The following is a 16,026-nucleotide window of genomic DNA, read 5'->3' as shown; positions in this document are numbered from 1 at the left end:
ATTCACATTTGAGCACTACACGCTACACAAGAGCAAAAGGTCCCTTCCCAAAGGGTCTTGAGGCCTCTGCATCACAGGCACCACTTGACATGAGCTACTTGGCCCAGGAAACTCGTTGCAGGCACAGATGTTGCTGCACCTTTTCTGTGTTTCCTAAATTAAACTAAAACTCAGGATTACAATGAGAAAGATCCACTAGACAATGTATATTTGACAACCAGTTGCGTTTTTAATATTTTAATACTTTTATTATTTTAATATTTTACACTCATAACTGGGTGACAACCCCAAACTGAACCAAACCCAAAAAACCCCAATAGCAAATAAGATCTGGAATCAGAAGCTTTTTCACATTCTCCTTTTAAGTTTGTCAGAGAAATGGTTACAGACATGGCTGGGAACACTGCAGTGACCTCATTTACCTGACTTGTTTATGTACTTTCCTAGAAGAACAACAGAAAACTCAAAAGGAGGCACCATGAATAGCAGAAAGAATCTACATGTTTGGGTGAAATTTCAACAGCATTCTGTAAGCCACTGACCCTTATTTATGGCATATTTCATAAGAGATTACAGACTTTGAAACTCACAGAACTGCAATGGCTGCTGTACATGTAAGAAGAATAAAACCTGATGCCTACCTACTGCCCCAGAATTTCAGAAAACAGGCTTTTTTTTTTTTTTTTTTATGTACCAGATTGGAACAAGAACTTCTCTTAAAAACCCCAAAAAAGTCACAACATAACACAAAATGCTTAAGTGAACCTACTAACAGAATCAACTTCTTAAAGCTAAGCAAAACCTTTAGCAATATCCCAAGACAGATTCATCCCAAAGCAGCTCCTCTTCTCTTTTGACATTTATCTGTGACTTTTTACCCTTTTTTTGCTGCTTCATCTCTTTCTCAGCAGGGTTTTCTTTAGGTCTTCTATCTCTATAAGGTCTTGATGTCTTCTCATTTACCAAGTCTATCTCAACTTTAACTCTCTTTAGCTTCTCACTTTCTTTTCCAAAATCTGCACCTTCAATATTTTTCTTTCTTTTCTGCTTTGTGGTTTCTTTCTCATGCTTCAGCTCTTTATTGGTGAATTTTGTGTCCTCAGAATGATTTACCTGAAATTTCTCTTCCTTTCTGAAGAAGCTGGTAGAAGTTTCAGCAACCATACACTCAGATTGTGCAACTGATAGGCTGAAGCTCTTCTCTCTGATGGTGGCCACCTCAGAAACTTGCTCTTCTTTACAGCATCCCTTGCTGTACTGACAATCAGGAGTATTTTCTGGAGCAGATGGCCAGCTTGGAGATTTTTTTTCACCAGTATTTATAGGTGACTGGGTTTCTGAGAAAAGGTTGTAGTGCTGGACTTGGTCACACGTAAAGTCTGAAGATACAACCTCACTAAGGTTACTTTCTCCTTCAGTGCTTTTGTCTTGAAATTCCTTCTCTTCTGGCTTTCCTAGATACCCTCCTGGCTGTAGATCTCTGGCTTTCTGAACACGAAAGTAATCTGTTATTTCACCTTGGAAGGAGTAATTTGTTTTCTTTGGTTCCTTCCTGAGACTGGCAAGCACTGCTTCTCTGCATAATTTGGATAGAAGGTCTTAGTTAATAACACAGAGCAATTTGCTTAGCATCTGTTGACTAAAAAAAAAAAAAAAAGTCATATTTCCTAAGTTAGAGAAAGAACACATTCCAGGTGTGCTGTTCTGCAATTGCTTGGAGCTGCTACACACAAGTGTATCTGTAAAGCTGGAGTTACAGGGAACAGACTTTACTCTTTGTCACAGCTGGAAATCTGGATTAACTTCATGAAGATCAAATGTGACACAGAGTGCTTCAAGAATAAGATGTTTTTAAAGTGACTGCAGACATTTTTAACACTACTTTTTTAGAAGGAAAATTAAAGATTGTCTCTCATTAACTAATCTCAATTAGCAGCAGATAAGCAGCAGTTACATTACATACTGACAGACAAACAATAAACTGTGCAACTCCACAGCAGAAACAAACCAGAGCAAAACCAACCAACCTGGAGACTGGAAAACCCCAAACAAGATAAATGTGCTCCCCAGTCAAAACCACCTATCTGTTTATATTCTGTGCTCCCTTCCCTCAGCCTGGAAGACAAAGTAGTTAGATGACAAAGATACCCCCGGTGGAAGGGGAGCTCTGAAGACACTTAAGTATATCTTGTTCTGCCTTAATTCACCAGCCTTACACATTCATTTTGTTAACCTAATAGACAGGCCTGCAGCAGTTTCCCTTTTTTTTTTTTTTTTTTTTTTTTTTTGAGATTCTAATTCTGTTGACTAAACAAAGCATCTAAAATCGTCAGTCTCTTGTGGCTACATTATTATTGTGCCTTCACTTAAAACTTGTCTCATCACAACGCTTCACACGTGAGCACTTCTGGTATTTTGCCGACCTGCAGAGCAGTTTGGAACAAAGTGAATCTGAAATCCCCGCAGCAGCCACTCTGCAATTGGCAGGGTCTGCGAGCCCTCTAGTGGGTGAGAGGGAAAGCACAGGAGCTGTCTAACCCTAAAATAATCTCATGCCAAGGGTGAGATGCATGTTGAGGAATCCTGAAAGCATCACGGTGGAGGGCGACTTGGCACTTTGGGGGATTAATTTTTTTATTTTGCACTATCAGTAGGAATCTTTCAGTTCAGACCATTTCCTTCTAGGTTGAGCATGGAAGATTCTGTACTAAACCAAGTGCTTCCACCCCCCTGAGATCAAAGTAGGAAAACTTTAGAGGTTTCAGGGTCTTTCTCTTGTGGATGCAACTGTGGGAACACCAAGACTGAATTCCAGTCACAGGTATGATGTGTAAATGGACAGTGCCCCTTTAAACCAGTAAACCAAACAACAAGAAAAACCCCTGACCAAAAACCAAAACCAACAAACCCCACCAAAACCCCATGAACGAGTTAAAGTCACTTAACAGCAGACAACAGGGCTAATGAAGAAGTTTGAAAGTACAAATGGCAGTGGAATAATAACAAAAGATTTTCTGACTTACTTATTTCTGTGTTTAAATCCTTGCATGTGGGACTGGTAGGTTTCTATAGATGTAAGTATGATGTTACAAACAGGGCACAGGTAATAACCAGCTCCAATGGCTGCAAAGAAGGAACCTGCAGGTTAGAGGGACTGCAAATGAAAGGCAAAACTCAAAGCACATCACAATCCCAGCCCACACAGCTGTCCCAGCATATTGTTCCCATAAACAGCATTTGCAGACAGATATAGGGTCTCTGTTGCTATTTTACACTGGAAGAATATTCATGAAGGGGGCTGGCAAGGTGTGCAGTTGCAGTGTAGCCATGGTTTAAACATTAACAAAGAGTATTTCAGGTGAGTGAGGCAATCCAAGGGAATTCTGGTAAACTATTGTCCAGTGATGATGAGAATGAACTGTACTGAAAAATTAAATACTGTTGTTAATACCTGACCCAAAGCAAGCACCAGCAGACACCAGCCAAGCCAGTCCAGATTTAATTAAAATAAGAGCAGCTTAAACATTACCTGCTCAAATGTTCATGCAGTGTTGGCTCAGCCCTGCAAGGATGTTGGAGTTGTCAATGCTGTACATTATGTATATGGTATACAGAGTCTTGGGCAAATATAGGGTGAGGTCAGATAAGGAAAGCCTCTGTGTTTTCTAGGCTGTCATTTTCTCCTCTCCTACAATCTCTGTCATTCAGAGACCTAAGTGTTCTGAAAGTGGTGAATAACCATTCCCTGTGGAAATCCAAGAGCTTTTTTGTTTTCTTTTCCAATGGGCTATTATTTTGTTTAAATTATAGCATGACTTAATGAGAGCTGGTTTATACTAACAGTGACTTTTGACTCTCAGGTAAGATTCTGAATTCCTTGCTAAGGAAATGATTGACAGCTCTGTTGCACAGGACCTCAACATTAAAGGAAGTTGCACAGCAACAGGGCCTTGGCTTTGGACTCAGTGTATGAGCTGGACACAATCCTGATGGGAGGATAGAAAACAATGACTTTAGGAAACAAATTTCCTTTTGTGGGAAGACTGAAATGATTACAACCATCTTAATGAATAAAAGATCAAGGGAAGAAATTTTACCAGTTTTCAATTATTTAAAGAATGCAACGAAAAGGAAACAAATTATTCGATTCCTGTGTCTGCTGCTTGTTCTGAGCACAGTGAAGAAACACACTGTGGGCAGAGAGAGCTGAATTCAATGTCAGTAGAAGGTTTTAAGATCAAAAGGGTAAAGATCAAAAGTCTTGGGATTTGATCCTTATGGGGGTTATGCTTCCGGCAGAGATGGTCTGTCAGAACAGGGTGAGTGACCATCTTAAGAACCACACAGGTACAACCGATCATGGCCTTGGCCTCAGGGGACTGGGCTATTTTCTATGATACTTTGTATTTGACTGCAGAACTTGCTAAGGACTGGATTGGGTCCCCAAATCGATGAGAAACAGTTTCCAACCTACTGCTGTCAGAACTTCATTAGACAAAACAGAAAGGAAGAAATCTGCTTGTTTTGAAACACAAGACTACCATTTGCTTGCACACATCAGAGCAGTTCCTTGGGCAAATGGGAACCAAGCCCTTGAGCTACACTCAAGAGACTGTAACACTTGCTCATGTTCTGCTTACCATTTGTGCCAGATTCCACAGGGATGGCTTTGTCTCCCAGCTCCTCCACTAGCTTCTTCCTTGCTTCATTTCTTCTGTGTTTCTTCCCAGTATAATGCTCTTGAGCCACAAATGGATTATTGAAGGGAGCACAGCAGAGCCCACAGAACTTCTCTGGATCATTTAAGTTCAGCCTTGTGTTGGAGGATGATGAAGACTCGTCAGCTTTTGAAGGCAGCAAAGGTTTCTCAGTCCATGGCTTCTGCAAAGCTGGAGACATGGAAGCAGAGGATAAATCTGCTGACAGGACAGCAAGGGAAAGGCTAAAACAATTCCATAGAGCAAAACAGGTGACTGCCAAACTGCAGAGCTGGGAAGAAGAACAGTCTGCTGGGTGAGGAACTACTTGCAAAAGACTACAAAGTATCTTGGTCCTTGAGAGGATTTGAATGTACAGTCAAGGTAAGGAAGACAACCCTGGAATACTAAGAAACCCTATCATTAGGTACCTCAAAATCAGCTGTGGGTGATGGCCAAAGGTCTTTATAGAGCCCAAAAAAGAGACATTTACCCTGCTGCAGATGATTCAGAACACATACACTATGCTCCACTTCTAAATACAGGTCAGCATTTGTACAAGATAAATACCAGTTAAATGCTGCTTGTAGACAAATGGTTTTTTAATTTCTTGTCATGTTAATTTCTCAGAGCAACGTCTTGGTGGGACTGCACTGAATTCTCAGAACTCCAATAAACACATTTCATTAATTAAAACAATCAGAAATACTTGCTTTTAGTATCAATGAAAGACAGGCAATTTGAAAGCAAGGTTCCATGGCTTGCACAGGGTAGTAGTGTCTTTGTGTATTCAGCTAAGGAGTTACCACAAGACAGCTCCACAGCTTTGGCAGAGCAGAAAAGACATGACAAGTGTAGGAAGATACTTCTCTATGTGCCTTTCAAAAAGTGACAGAAAAGCATATGCAAAGCAAGCCAGTAAGTTCTTACCAGGAACAGGCTGCAGGCCCTGGCTCTGTGCCAGCATGTTGGCTTGCTCTCCTGATAGCTGCTTCAGCTTCTTAGCATGGATCTTTCCCAAGTAGTGAGACAAAGCAACAATTGGGGAAGTAAAAAATTTATTGCAGAGATTACAGTATTTGTTTTTGTCCACTATTTCTGTCTGAAACCAAGCAAGGAGAAGCTCAGTTACAAACACTCACTGAAGGACACGAGGAATCATTTTATTTTATTTCTCACCTGAGAACTGATGCAATCCATTTCTCTCTGTTTGCCATGCTCCTGCCTCTCACTATTCTCCCCATGGATGTATTGCTGAACTTTCTGAGCATGCTTTTTGCCCTGGGAAGAGATTGCAATGATTCCTGTTCCAGTGCCAAGCAGTGGTATGTCCAGTGACTGTGAGGGACTTCATTCATCAAAAACTGCTTTCAACACCAGCCAAGTTGTAATTGTATCAAGCAGATCCACAAGCAGACAAATGTCAGCTCATGTAACAATACTATGCTTTAATCAATAATAGGGTACTTAGCATTACTCATAAGATTTTGCCTCAGGCAGACCTCAGATTCATTTATCCTCAGCTCTTTGGGGAATCAAAAATCCTGACACATTTTCTTAAAAAGAGGGATGCAAAAATAGGGAAAGAAAGGAATGCAGCCATGCTACAGAGCAAGTCTGTTGTGCTCTTTTACCACTAAGCTTAGGGGCTTGACATCAAGGCCATCCAGTGTCCTGACACAGAAGAATGACAGGCAGCACAACTCAAGTTATCTTCCTAAATAAGAAATATTGTCTCCCCAGACAGACAGTGGAGAGAAACAGGTTCCCCTGGAAGTTGTGTTGAAGTATTTCCAGCTTGGAGTCAGTCTGTGGAGATTTCTACACCTTTTTATTGAGGATACACAATAGTCCAGGTCATTAAAATTGGGTGTTAATGTATGCTTCCCTCAGATAGAAATATTGTTTAAGTTTTAGGTGTGCTCTGCACCCCTAACCTTCAAACTTTTGCACTTGTAATGTACTTACCCACATGCCCCACTATACAGTGGTAACCTATAAAGCAAAAGGAGTAACTTGCCTTCTCTGATCTGAAGCTTTTCAGATGTCTCTTAAGGATTCTGAGGAGCAGTGCAGGATATTATAACAATATTATCAAAGAGAAAGGGGTTCTATCACACTTGGCTAGATAATACAACTAAGAAAGAAAAGAGTCAGTAATTCCATCAATTTGATTTGTAATGAAGTCAGGTAGCAGCATCTATCATCCTCAACTAGATTTGGATCCAAGAACCAGGACATCAAACTGAAGGCCTGAACTCTGTGAAGTTCTGACAGCACAAATGCTGCTGAAGTTAAACTGAAGTAAGGAAATACAACATCTTGCAAGACCCAAGTCTTAATAATGTGTCTAGCAAGATGTCCTGGTTTGGGCCAGGATAGAGGTGATTTTCTGTCTTGTACTTTTGCTTTTAGCTAATTCTCTTGTAAGTAGTTGCACTTGCTGAAATTAACAGCAAGTTTCTCAGACAGTGTGTGTTTCTAGGACTGATAACACTTGATGTTTATAGTTACTGCTAGAGACTGGTGTGCAGAGCCAAGGACACTGCTCAGCTCTGAAGAAAACATAAAGACGTCCCACCTGCATCCCTCCTTTGGGGAGGAACGGGCAAGATAGATGCCAGAATTGACCAAACAGAGTATTCCATCCCATATACGTCATCCTCAGTATAAATTTGAGGGATCACGAGGGCCAAGCCAGATTTCCTGCTTCCAGCTTCCGGCTGCCTGCCCTTCCTGCCCTTCCTGCTTCCCTTCCTTCACCCCGGCATCCTGGAAGGATCCCGTCCATTCCTCTGCCTGTGCTCCTGATCCGTGCCAGCCCATATCTGTGTTCCTGCCTCCAGCTCCCAACTGCTGCTGACTCCAGGAGTCCAGCCTGGACTTTCCCAGAGCTGCCCTGCAGCCTCGGTGGTGACGTGAGAGCTATTGGGGGGAAGGGGGGAGGAATGTGGTATCCATTTTCTTGTATATTTGTATATATTTAGTAATTTTTCCTATTTATCATTACTGTTTCATTAAAGTTGTGTAGTTTAGTTTCCAACCCATCAGTCTCTCTCCCTTATTCTCTCTCCTTTCTTATAAGGGAGGAGAGAGAGATTAATAGAGAGCGTCTGTTACTCGGTTTAATTGCCGGGCCAGTGTTAAACCCTGACACAAGAAAGATTTATGAGAGCAAATGATATTTTGAACTTCAACTTTTTTTCAAGACAAAAAGAAAGCCTTCAAGATTCAAAATGAAGTTTCAAAATTAAGCATGCTGGCCCATGTCTTCAACAGTATTGCAAGGCACACAGTTGTTCCAGCAAATGCTTTCAGCATAATTCAGACAACCTGCCTCAAGCAGACACTGGTGCCCAGAGCAGCATGTGTGTGTTTCACTGCATCACCTCCCTCCTCCAGCTCTGCCCTGGTGCCACACACATGTTCTGGCTCATGTGGTGCAGTTCTGCTTCAAGTCCCATAGGCAGCATGGCCCAAACATGCTCAGTTCCTCCTAAGATCACGTGCAATATGCAGATGTTTGCCTTTCACTATCACTGAATCCACAACTATCACAGCATTCAAGTCTGCTGTGTCACAGCATTCAAGTCTATGCCCAGCATAAGCCTTGAGAAACACACTATCACAATGTTTCACAACACTGCATAGAAACCTCAAATGAATAAACCAAAGCCCCAGTGCTTTCTAGGAGAAATTCTCCTTCCCAGCCTACCTGATAGTGGGACATCCTTTGGGACTCAAACTGCAGCACTGCCTTGCAAACCTTGCAGAAAGTGTCAGTGAAAAGGTCCCTTCTTGTTGTCTCATCTAAAATGTCACCTAAACATAAAAGAGACAAAAATCAGCCAGTAGTTAAGTGAGATATACTCTCATGTGTTTGCCTACACAAAACATCAGCCACTTATATTTTCACACACAACACAAGAGGAAGGAACTGATGTTCATCCACTGAACTGCACTGTGCCTTGCTGGGGCTTCAAAGCAATGCTGTAAAGCCACCTGATCCTCACACAAGCACTGCTCTCCTCCACTTGGAAAGTTCAATTACAGAAGTATCTACTTAAAACAAAGAAGACAAAGGCTCTTCATTAAGTTTCAGTCCATTTCAGTTATGGTACAATGTCAAAAATACTTAACTAACAGCCTAAAAAGAAGGATTTTAACTGGACTAGAGCACAGTTAGTTAAATATAGGAATATTCCTTGAGGAAGAGATTTAAAGAGAGTCTGGAAGTAGCTCAGTACATGAGACAAGCTGAGACCTTCTGGCCTAGGAAAGTTGTACCTGTGTCCCATGAACTGATTTAACCAATTCAGTTACATGGGAAAAAAACAGCTCCAATGCCTTGTTTCAATTTTCTTTGCCCTGTTCCCAATTAACTCATGGGCTGTGTACACTTCAATTCACACTAAAATTGGCCCAGGCTTGAAGCAGTTCCTCAATAATTGTATGTTCAGACACATTTCACCTGGGGAGGAAGGACAGCCTAATTAAGCACTCCCAAGTAGTGCCAACATCATGTCAATTAAGAGAATTAAACACATCCTTCAGAATAGCACAGCAGTGCTAACAAAACTTTACAAAGATAAAGCTACATTATCACCCCTGTTCCTTCTCCTCTTAATACACTTTCAGTCATTAGGAAAACCAGTTTAAGTCATACTGCTTTAAGCTCTTCTCTACTACAGGCTACATTTTCAGGGAGCAAGTTTACCCACCAAATCTTTTTCTGTGCTGACAAACTCTAAAACTACCTGTTTCTTTTTCATCCCCAGCATGTCTCACTTTAATTCTAATTAAGTCAGAACTTCACTATTTGGCCTCACCCTGCTCTTGAAAATAAGCCAGCAATAAAGAAGTGTAAAGAAAACATAAAGGAAGATGTATAACTACTCAGTTCAACTAAACTGTGCCCTTCAAAGTTAAAGGGAAAGCACTGGGGAGAGGTTTGTGATGTCTTAAGTGAGCTTAAACCCTCTAAGTTTACCCAGTGGCCCATCCTGGATGCCACAGGTGGAGCAGATGGCTTTCTGTGAGCTTTGCACACAGAGAGGTTGTGGGCAAGGAAAACATTGCTGCCTGTGGTCTCAAGGCTTCCTGAAACCCCTAAAGGCAATCAGCCTTTACTGCTAATTCTAAGGAGAGCTCCCTTGGCCCCTTTCCAAAGCAAAGCCCATGGGAATGTGAAAAACCAGAATCAAATACTGTGTAGTGTGAGCTGCAACTCCAAGTAACAGTGCTAAGCTGTGGGATGAGCAGTTCACAAATGATGAAGGAAGAACTAGAAGCTACTGAATCCCTCATGTGTGTCCTGGACAACTCATGGCTGGCATCTCTGCACTAGTAAAAAGCTTCTTAAAAAAAAATGTGCATGAATTTCAGTGCAAGCTGAATGACATGTGCATTAACTGAGCCAGGAGTGTGGCTCCAGTGGATGTTTGAAACCAGGACTGCTTTGACAACCCAACAGTAGCACAGGCATCCAGCTGAAAATCCATCAGCAGCTTGATGGGCACTGAGAAAACCCAAGGAGTGGCAGATGCAGAGACCTTTCTCAGGCTGTGTCCATGGCTAACACCTCTTATTGCTTCAGAAGTTCAAGGATGTCTTTTAAACTTGAAACCTTTGCTACCTCTTTCCTTACTATGATTAGGTTAATTGTAGAAGAATCTTTATGGCACACAATGTAAGAAAGACAGGGAAAAAGTATTTCCTCAGGGCAGTATAAAGGTGGCAGGAAAAATACTAACATTAATTAAAATGTCAGAGAACAGGTAATTTAAAAAAGCTTGTTCAGCCCAGGACTTTATACCACTTGATTAAAAAGGAAATGCTCCCAGCTTTAGTCTATTATTAATTTTTCTTTCCCAGTTCTTGGGGGTAGAGAAGACAGAAAAAAAGCAGAATAATGTAGTAAAGAAAAAGCCTAGGCTAGACAAATCCCTTAAGGCAAAGGTATAAAGTTTCAAGTTCAAGGTACTGAACCCACAAAATGACACAGCCAAATTCTTCCAGTGCCAACAGCAAACATCACATTTTTATGAGAAATGGATGGATACCCATGAATCATGTTCAACAACTGCAGGTCCTCAGGAGCAAATATTAACCCACATCTTCTCATTTTACAAACCCTTTCACATGGCTGTCTCACAAGACACACTGGGACCAGCACAAGCAATGGGGTTAGTGCATTTTACCAGGCTACCACCTGTCAGCCCCACAGGAACTGAGCCTGCATGCTGCAGCCTGTTCCAGCTGCAAAACAAACCAGGTTAATTTACATCACCTGCACCACATCACTAATTTGCTTTACTCTGCAAACAAGAGAGGCAGGAGCCTGCACAGTCAGTCACCTCATCCCAGTTGAGTGATGTGCAAAATCCATTGTTTGTCATCAGGAAATTATATTCCAGCTCAGGAACGGGATGAAAGATGAACAAAAACTTGAATGCTTGGAGTATCAGCTCTCCTCAGATGCAGGCAAATAGCATCCCTGAAATCCAGTCACTTTTGGTTGAGGTTGAGGGAAGCACAGCCACAGTACAGTGAGAGGCAGAAAGCAGTCTTGGAAATAAGTTCAGATATCCATTTCTATCCATCTTAGAAATGATAGGTAAACATAACAGACTTTAAAATCCTTATAAAACACACTGAACTCTGGTATTACAGCTCTGGATTCCTACACAAGGAAGCAAAGCTGAACCAGACATGTTTCAATTCCTCTAGCTGGGTGAAAGGCATTCCTCCAAGGAAACAACACTGTGGTAGCAATAAATTCCAATTTTCTCAGTGAGTTTCATCACTGAATATCCTTTTAAATTACTTTTTGTTTTGTTTTCAAAGCTCAGGAGACTGTAAAAAGATGAAATGCCAAACTGGACTCTGTTGTTCAGAAATTAATATTGTTAATGCCAGGACTGCAGGTTCTATCACTCAAACAGTAAAATTTTTGCCCCACATAATTCTGTAACAAGGGAACTTTCAGGCATTTACCTGCACCTTAGAACACTACATATTATCACAGATTTGACTAAGACACATGGCCAAGCCTGAACACATGGGGGATGCCTTTGATGCCTACAACTACACCTGGGAAACGGGGGTTAAACCTGGCCCAAACCTTCTCACATGCACAAACTAATCAAAAAAACCTGCTAAAAGCCCTGATGGCCAATTGAGATTCTCCCTGACACACAAGAGAAGCAGCCTACAATTGCTGTGAAACACAAGCTCCCCTTTTGCCCAGAGTGAGCAGTAACAAGACACTTAGCCTTAGTGCTCTGAACTCAGCCAGAACAGAGGAAATGTTTTAAAGCATTAAGACTGAAAGGATAGGATATCAATCCTACCAATAAATTCCAGGTGTCCCCTTTTTGTAACATAGTTCCTTGGATCTCTTCATTCTTCTCCCCTTTGGTCCTCTTTTTTACACCATTCTGTCTCCTCACCATCACACTGACCTCTGCTCCCTGCATCCTCTCACACCCACAAGGGCTGGACCAGCCTCTCACAGCTCAAGCAGACTGAAATCAGCTATTCTGTTTTTACCAGAAGAAAAGTTGCAATTTTTTTTCTTTAAAAGTGTCCGATCAATTTCTCTGGATTTCAGAAAACAGCTCTGATTTTTTAAAAATTTGTCTGAGCATAGTTTGATCCAGCTGTGTTTTACTTCTGGAAAGAAACTATCAAAAATATGAACAGGGTGCAACAGAAAGCTGATTAAGGTACTTGGTTCCTTCTGAAGAAGAATATAATATATTAGACTTCTTAAACACTGCAGCATAAGATGCAGCTCTTAAGAAGAACTCCTTGCCAGGCATTAAGCTATTTCTTTAAACTAAAAGACCCTTTCCCACTCTGTCATGGTTTATCCCTCCTTGGGTTTTAAGAACAGATAAGAAATACAACTTCCAATCCCCACTTTGTAAACTCTCAGGTTAAGACAAGTTACTTACCCTTCTTCCTGCTCTCTTCTGAAACATAAAAGCTCTCATACAACTGTATGATAGGAGTTTGTGCAATGTTACTTCTCAGCCTGCTCTCAGTGCTATTTGAGACAGGCTCCTGGAACAGTGGGTGAAGAACATGATAGTGAATTGGTACCTGACTTCCCCCCCCTGCCTCTGGTAAGTGAAGATGTGTAGAGTAGAAAAGGAAAGAGAGGGGAAAATTAGTAATTTATAACATGGGAGAGCTACATACTGAGCCTTGAAAAAGGCTAACTCCAGATAAACTACACTTTTATAGGTACCAAGGGTTTTTATCCTGTTGCCACAGAGCTAAAAGAAACCCCCTTAGGGTAAACCAAAGAAACAAAATCCCCAAGGGGTAAATGTGTGTGAAGAAATTAGCAGGAAGTGTTTCCACAAAGTTCCAAAATCAAAAGTTATAGATAATTTTGTATTTAAGAAAAGGAAACCCTCTCTTCTGAGCATGCTATCAAACCAGAAATTGCCCAGAATACCCAGTTCTATAGCTCTGTTTGACACAGCTATGACAAGCATGACCAGCAATCCTTGTTGTGTTTGGCTCATGACAAAAACCTGTACTGGCTATGCACTAAAAATAAAGGGGTGAGCTACCTCTAAACACTGAGAATTTAGGAAAAACCACCTTCAGAACCTTGAAATACCCCGAAATTCCCAGGAGGTCAAAGTGCTTTTAAAGGCTAAGGTACCACAACACATTTGGGCGTTCAAGAACATGACAATTCAGTTCAAGAAATGTGTGGGGAAAAAATGGATTTTAAACCTAAACATAGCAAGACCACATTCCTAATGTTTTCCAAGTATATTCCTTCAGAGAGCATACATACTCACATTGCTTTTTTCCTCCAGAAAGCTGACTGCTCAAAATAGCTGTCAGCTTTTTGAACAGAATGATTAATTCCACTGGGGCTATTTCTGTTCAATAGGACTACTAAATTTAACTGACAATGGGGAAATCTGCCAGTAATGGGTGTTTCACATATGTAACAAAAGCCCATATTTATGCATTGCTGAGTGTGTGGCTTGCCTTTTTTTTTTTTTTTTTTTAAAAAAAAACAAACAAAAACCAAAAAACACCTTGATTTTTATTATACAGCTTAACAGTCAATGCTTACAAACCACTGACCAAAGCCTTTCAACACACAAGTACTGTATACCCTTTTTGAAGGGCTTGAAAGCCCAACACTCTGATGGTGGATGTTTTTGGTGTGGGGTTTTGTTTGTTTGTTTGTTTGTTTTCAGGGTTTGGTTGGTTTGGGGTTTGTTTGTTGTTTTTTTTTTTTGCTTTGTGTGTGTGTTTTATTATATTTCATGAGAGATTCAGCAGAGGACAAGGGGAGTTCCCATCATTTCTCAGCCATAGTCTTAAGATTCAATCCCAGGGATCTCTATATAACGGGTCTGGTGTATAAAGCAACCTGTTTGTCATCTTGCTGTCCCAGAAAGAAGAGATGAAGCTACTGCAAGACTTATTTGCACCGAAGAATTAAACACAAACCTTTTACGAGCTGCCCATCAAGCAGCTCAGACCCATTCCGGGTTCCCTGCCTTCTCTTTCCACATTGCCAACTTTCTCACCTCATTTCTCTCCTCCTGTGTTCCCGCATTTTGGTCTCAAACCCCTGCTCCTTTTTCCACACCGGCATCACTGAGAACCGACTTCAATTTGGCGAAGGGAACAGCACCACAGCTCCTCCCGCCGATTCCTCCCGGACCCTCTCGCCACCTTCCCTCCCCCTCACAGCCCTGCGGGCTCCGGTGGCTCGGGGGGTCCGGTCCCCACTCACCTTCACAAGGGCCACCAGCGAGCATAGGAGCCGGGGAAGCCCCTCCAAAGGCTTCGGCCGCCGCCGTGGCCCCGGTTCTGCCCTTTAGGAGCAGCCACCCCCACCCCCTCAAGCCCCTTAAGGGCACCGAAACGCGGGGCCCTGAGGGCCGGGACACCTCAGGGAGTCCCGGCGGCCGACAGCTCTCCCGTAACGAGCCCCTCGGCCGGCTTCAACCCAAATCCCCTCGGAAAGACCCCGTGGGATTCACTGGAACACCCGGAGCCAGCCCGCCCTCACGGCAGCTCTGCCGCCGGACCCGCCTCCTCCTCAGGCGCCCGCATCCCGCCAAAATTAGGAGGGACCGCAGGAACCGCCTCGGAGCTACCAGTTACTGCCTCCTGACTGCCCAGTAATTAGCAGGTACCCGCATCAGACTAGTATTTACCTCAGAACTACTAGTTATTGCCTCAGAACTACTAGTCATTGCCACACAACTTGCCTCAGAACTACTAGGAACTGCCTAGCACAGATTGCCTCCCCCATATTTTTTTTATTTTAATTTTTCTCCCCAGTGCATGGCTTGTCTGAATGATGCTCGCCGCAGGAAAGGTTAAATTTGCTCTGGGTAACTTTTCAGAGGGCAGCAGAGGGTGCTGTTTGCTCTCCTGTTGGGCACTCACCCCTCCAGCCCAATATCCAGATAGACTCAAAAGTGCAGATTTAAAAAAAAAATTATTTTATTTTTTTTCTTTTTCTTCTTTGTTTTGTTGTGGGCTTTTTCTGTAATCTAAAAGGGTGAGTGGTACATCGTACTTCTGCACCACTGATGTCTGATTCTGCAGACACCTTCTCTGCTCTACTTCTGTAACCTGTTGGATTTAGTTGGCCACTTTGAAAAGATGAACTGTTTGCTTTATTTCTCAATTTATTTTACTATTTGTTTGTTATCATTTATCTTCATCCTTCCCTTCTTTATTCTTTGTTACCCAGGAATCAGAAACAGTGTTTAGTGTGATCAATGTCTGAGTTCAGTACAGCCACACTCCAAATCAGTTGGGGGTTTTTTTGCAAAAAAAAAAAAAAAAAACCAATAAAAAATTCAGCACCTAATTTTGAGATGCTTAGATACTGCTGGCAAATATAGGTGTCTAAATTGCACTTATACACAGGGGAATCAAACATGGTCCCTACAGGTGGGAGCAGAGCATCCTGACAACATAACATCACTCAGGTAGAGCATCTCAATTAAAACTGTAATTGCTTTTAGTGACTGATTGCCTGTAGTGGCTTCTCTATGCTGTGCAGTGTAAAGGCTGGGAGGTTTGTGCTGACAGCTCTGCGATGGCTCTGGACCTCCTCAGGATGAGCAGAGGAGCCAGGTTGTTTGGGGAACTTGGCTCATAATCACATGAGCTCCTGGATCACTCTGAATTTATAGAGATGTGGATTGATAACCTTTGTGCTTGGCACACGCAGGCGAAGTATAACACAGGATGTTTGTGCTGAAGTGTGTTACTGTACCTCATTCACAGGCAAGGAAAACTTCCAGGAGCTTTTAGCAGAGTATGC

The 16,026-nt window shown here is 42.1% G+C and overlaps 1 protein-coding gene across 1 annotated transcript; it reads right to left on the bottom strand.

The window, feature by feature from the left end:
- Positions 1-207: 207 nt before the first annotated feature.
- On the bottom strand, positions 208-14,740 carry KRCC1 (lysine rich coiled-coil 1). Its single transcript, XM_071753202.1, has 7 exons — positions 14,476-14,740; positions 8,413-8,519; positions 5,877-5,978; positions 5,628-5,799; positions 4,641-4,889; positions 3,024-3,123; positions 208-1,576 (listed from the first exon to the last, which is right to left on the bottom strand). The coding sequence occupies exons 1-7, from the start codon at positions 14,498-14,500 to the stop codon at positions 805-807; spliced, it is 1,527 nt and encodes a 508-aa protein (XP_071609303.1). The 5' UTR covers positions 14,501-14,740; the 3' UTR covers positions 208-804.
- Between the last annotated feature and the right edge of the window lie 1,286 nt (positions 14,741-16,026).

This window comes from Heliangelus exortis, chromosome 10 (assembly GCF_036169615.1).
Source record: "Heliangelus exortis chromosome 10, bHelExo1.hap1, whole genome shotgun sequence".
Lineage (NCBI taxonomy): Eukaryota > Metazoa > Chordata > Aves > Apodiformes > Trochilidae > Heliangelus > Heliangelus exortis.
This window is presented reverse-complemented; position numbering and strand designations above follow the sequence as displayed.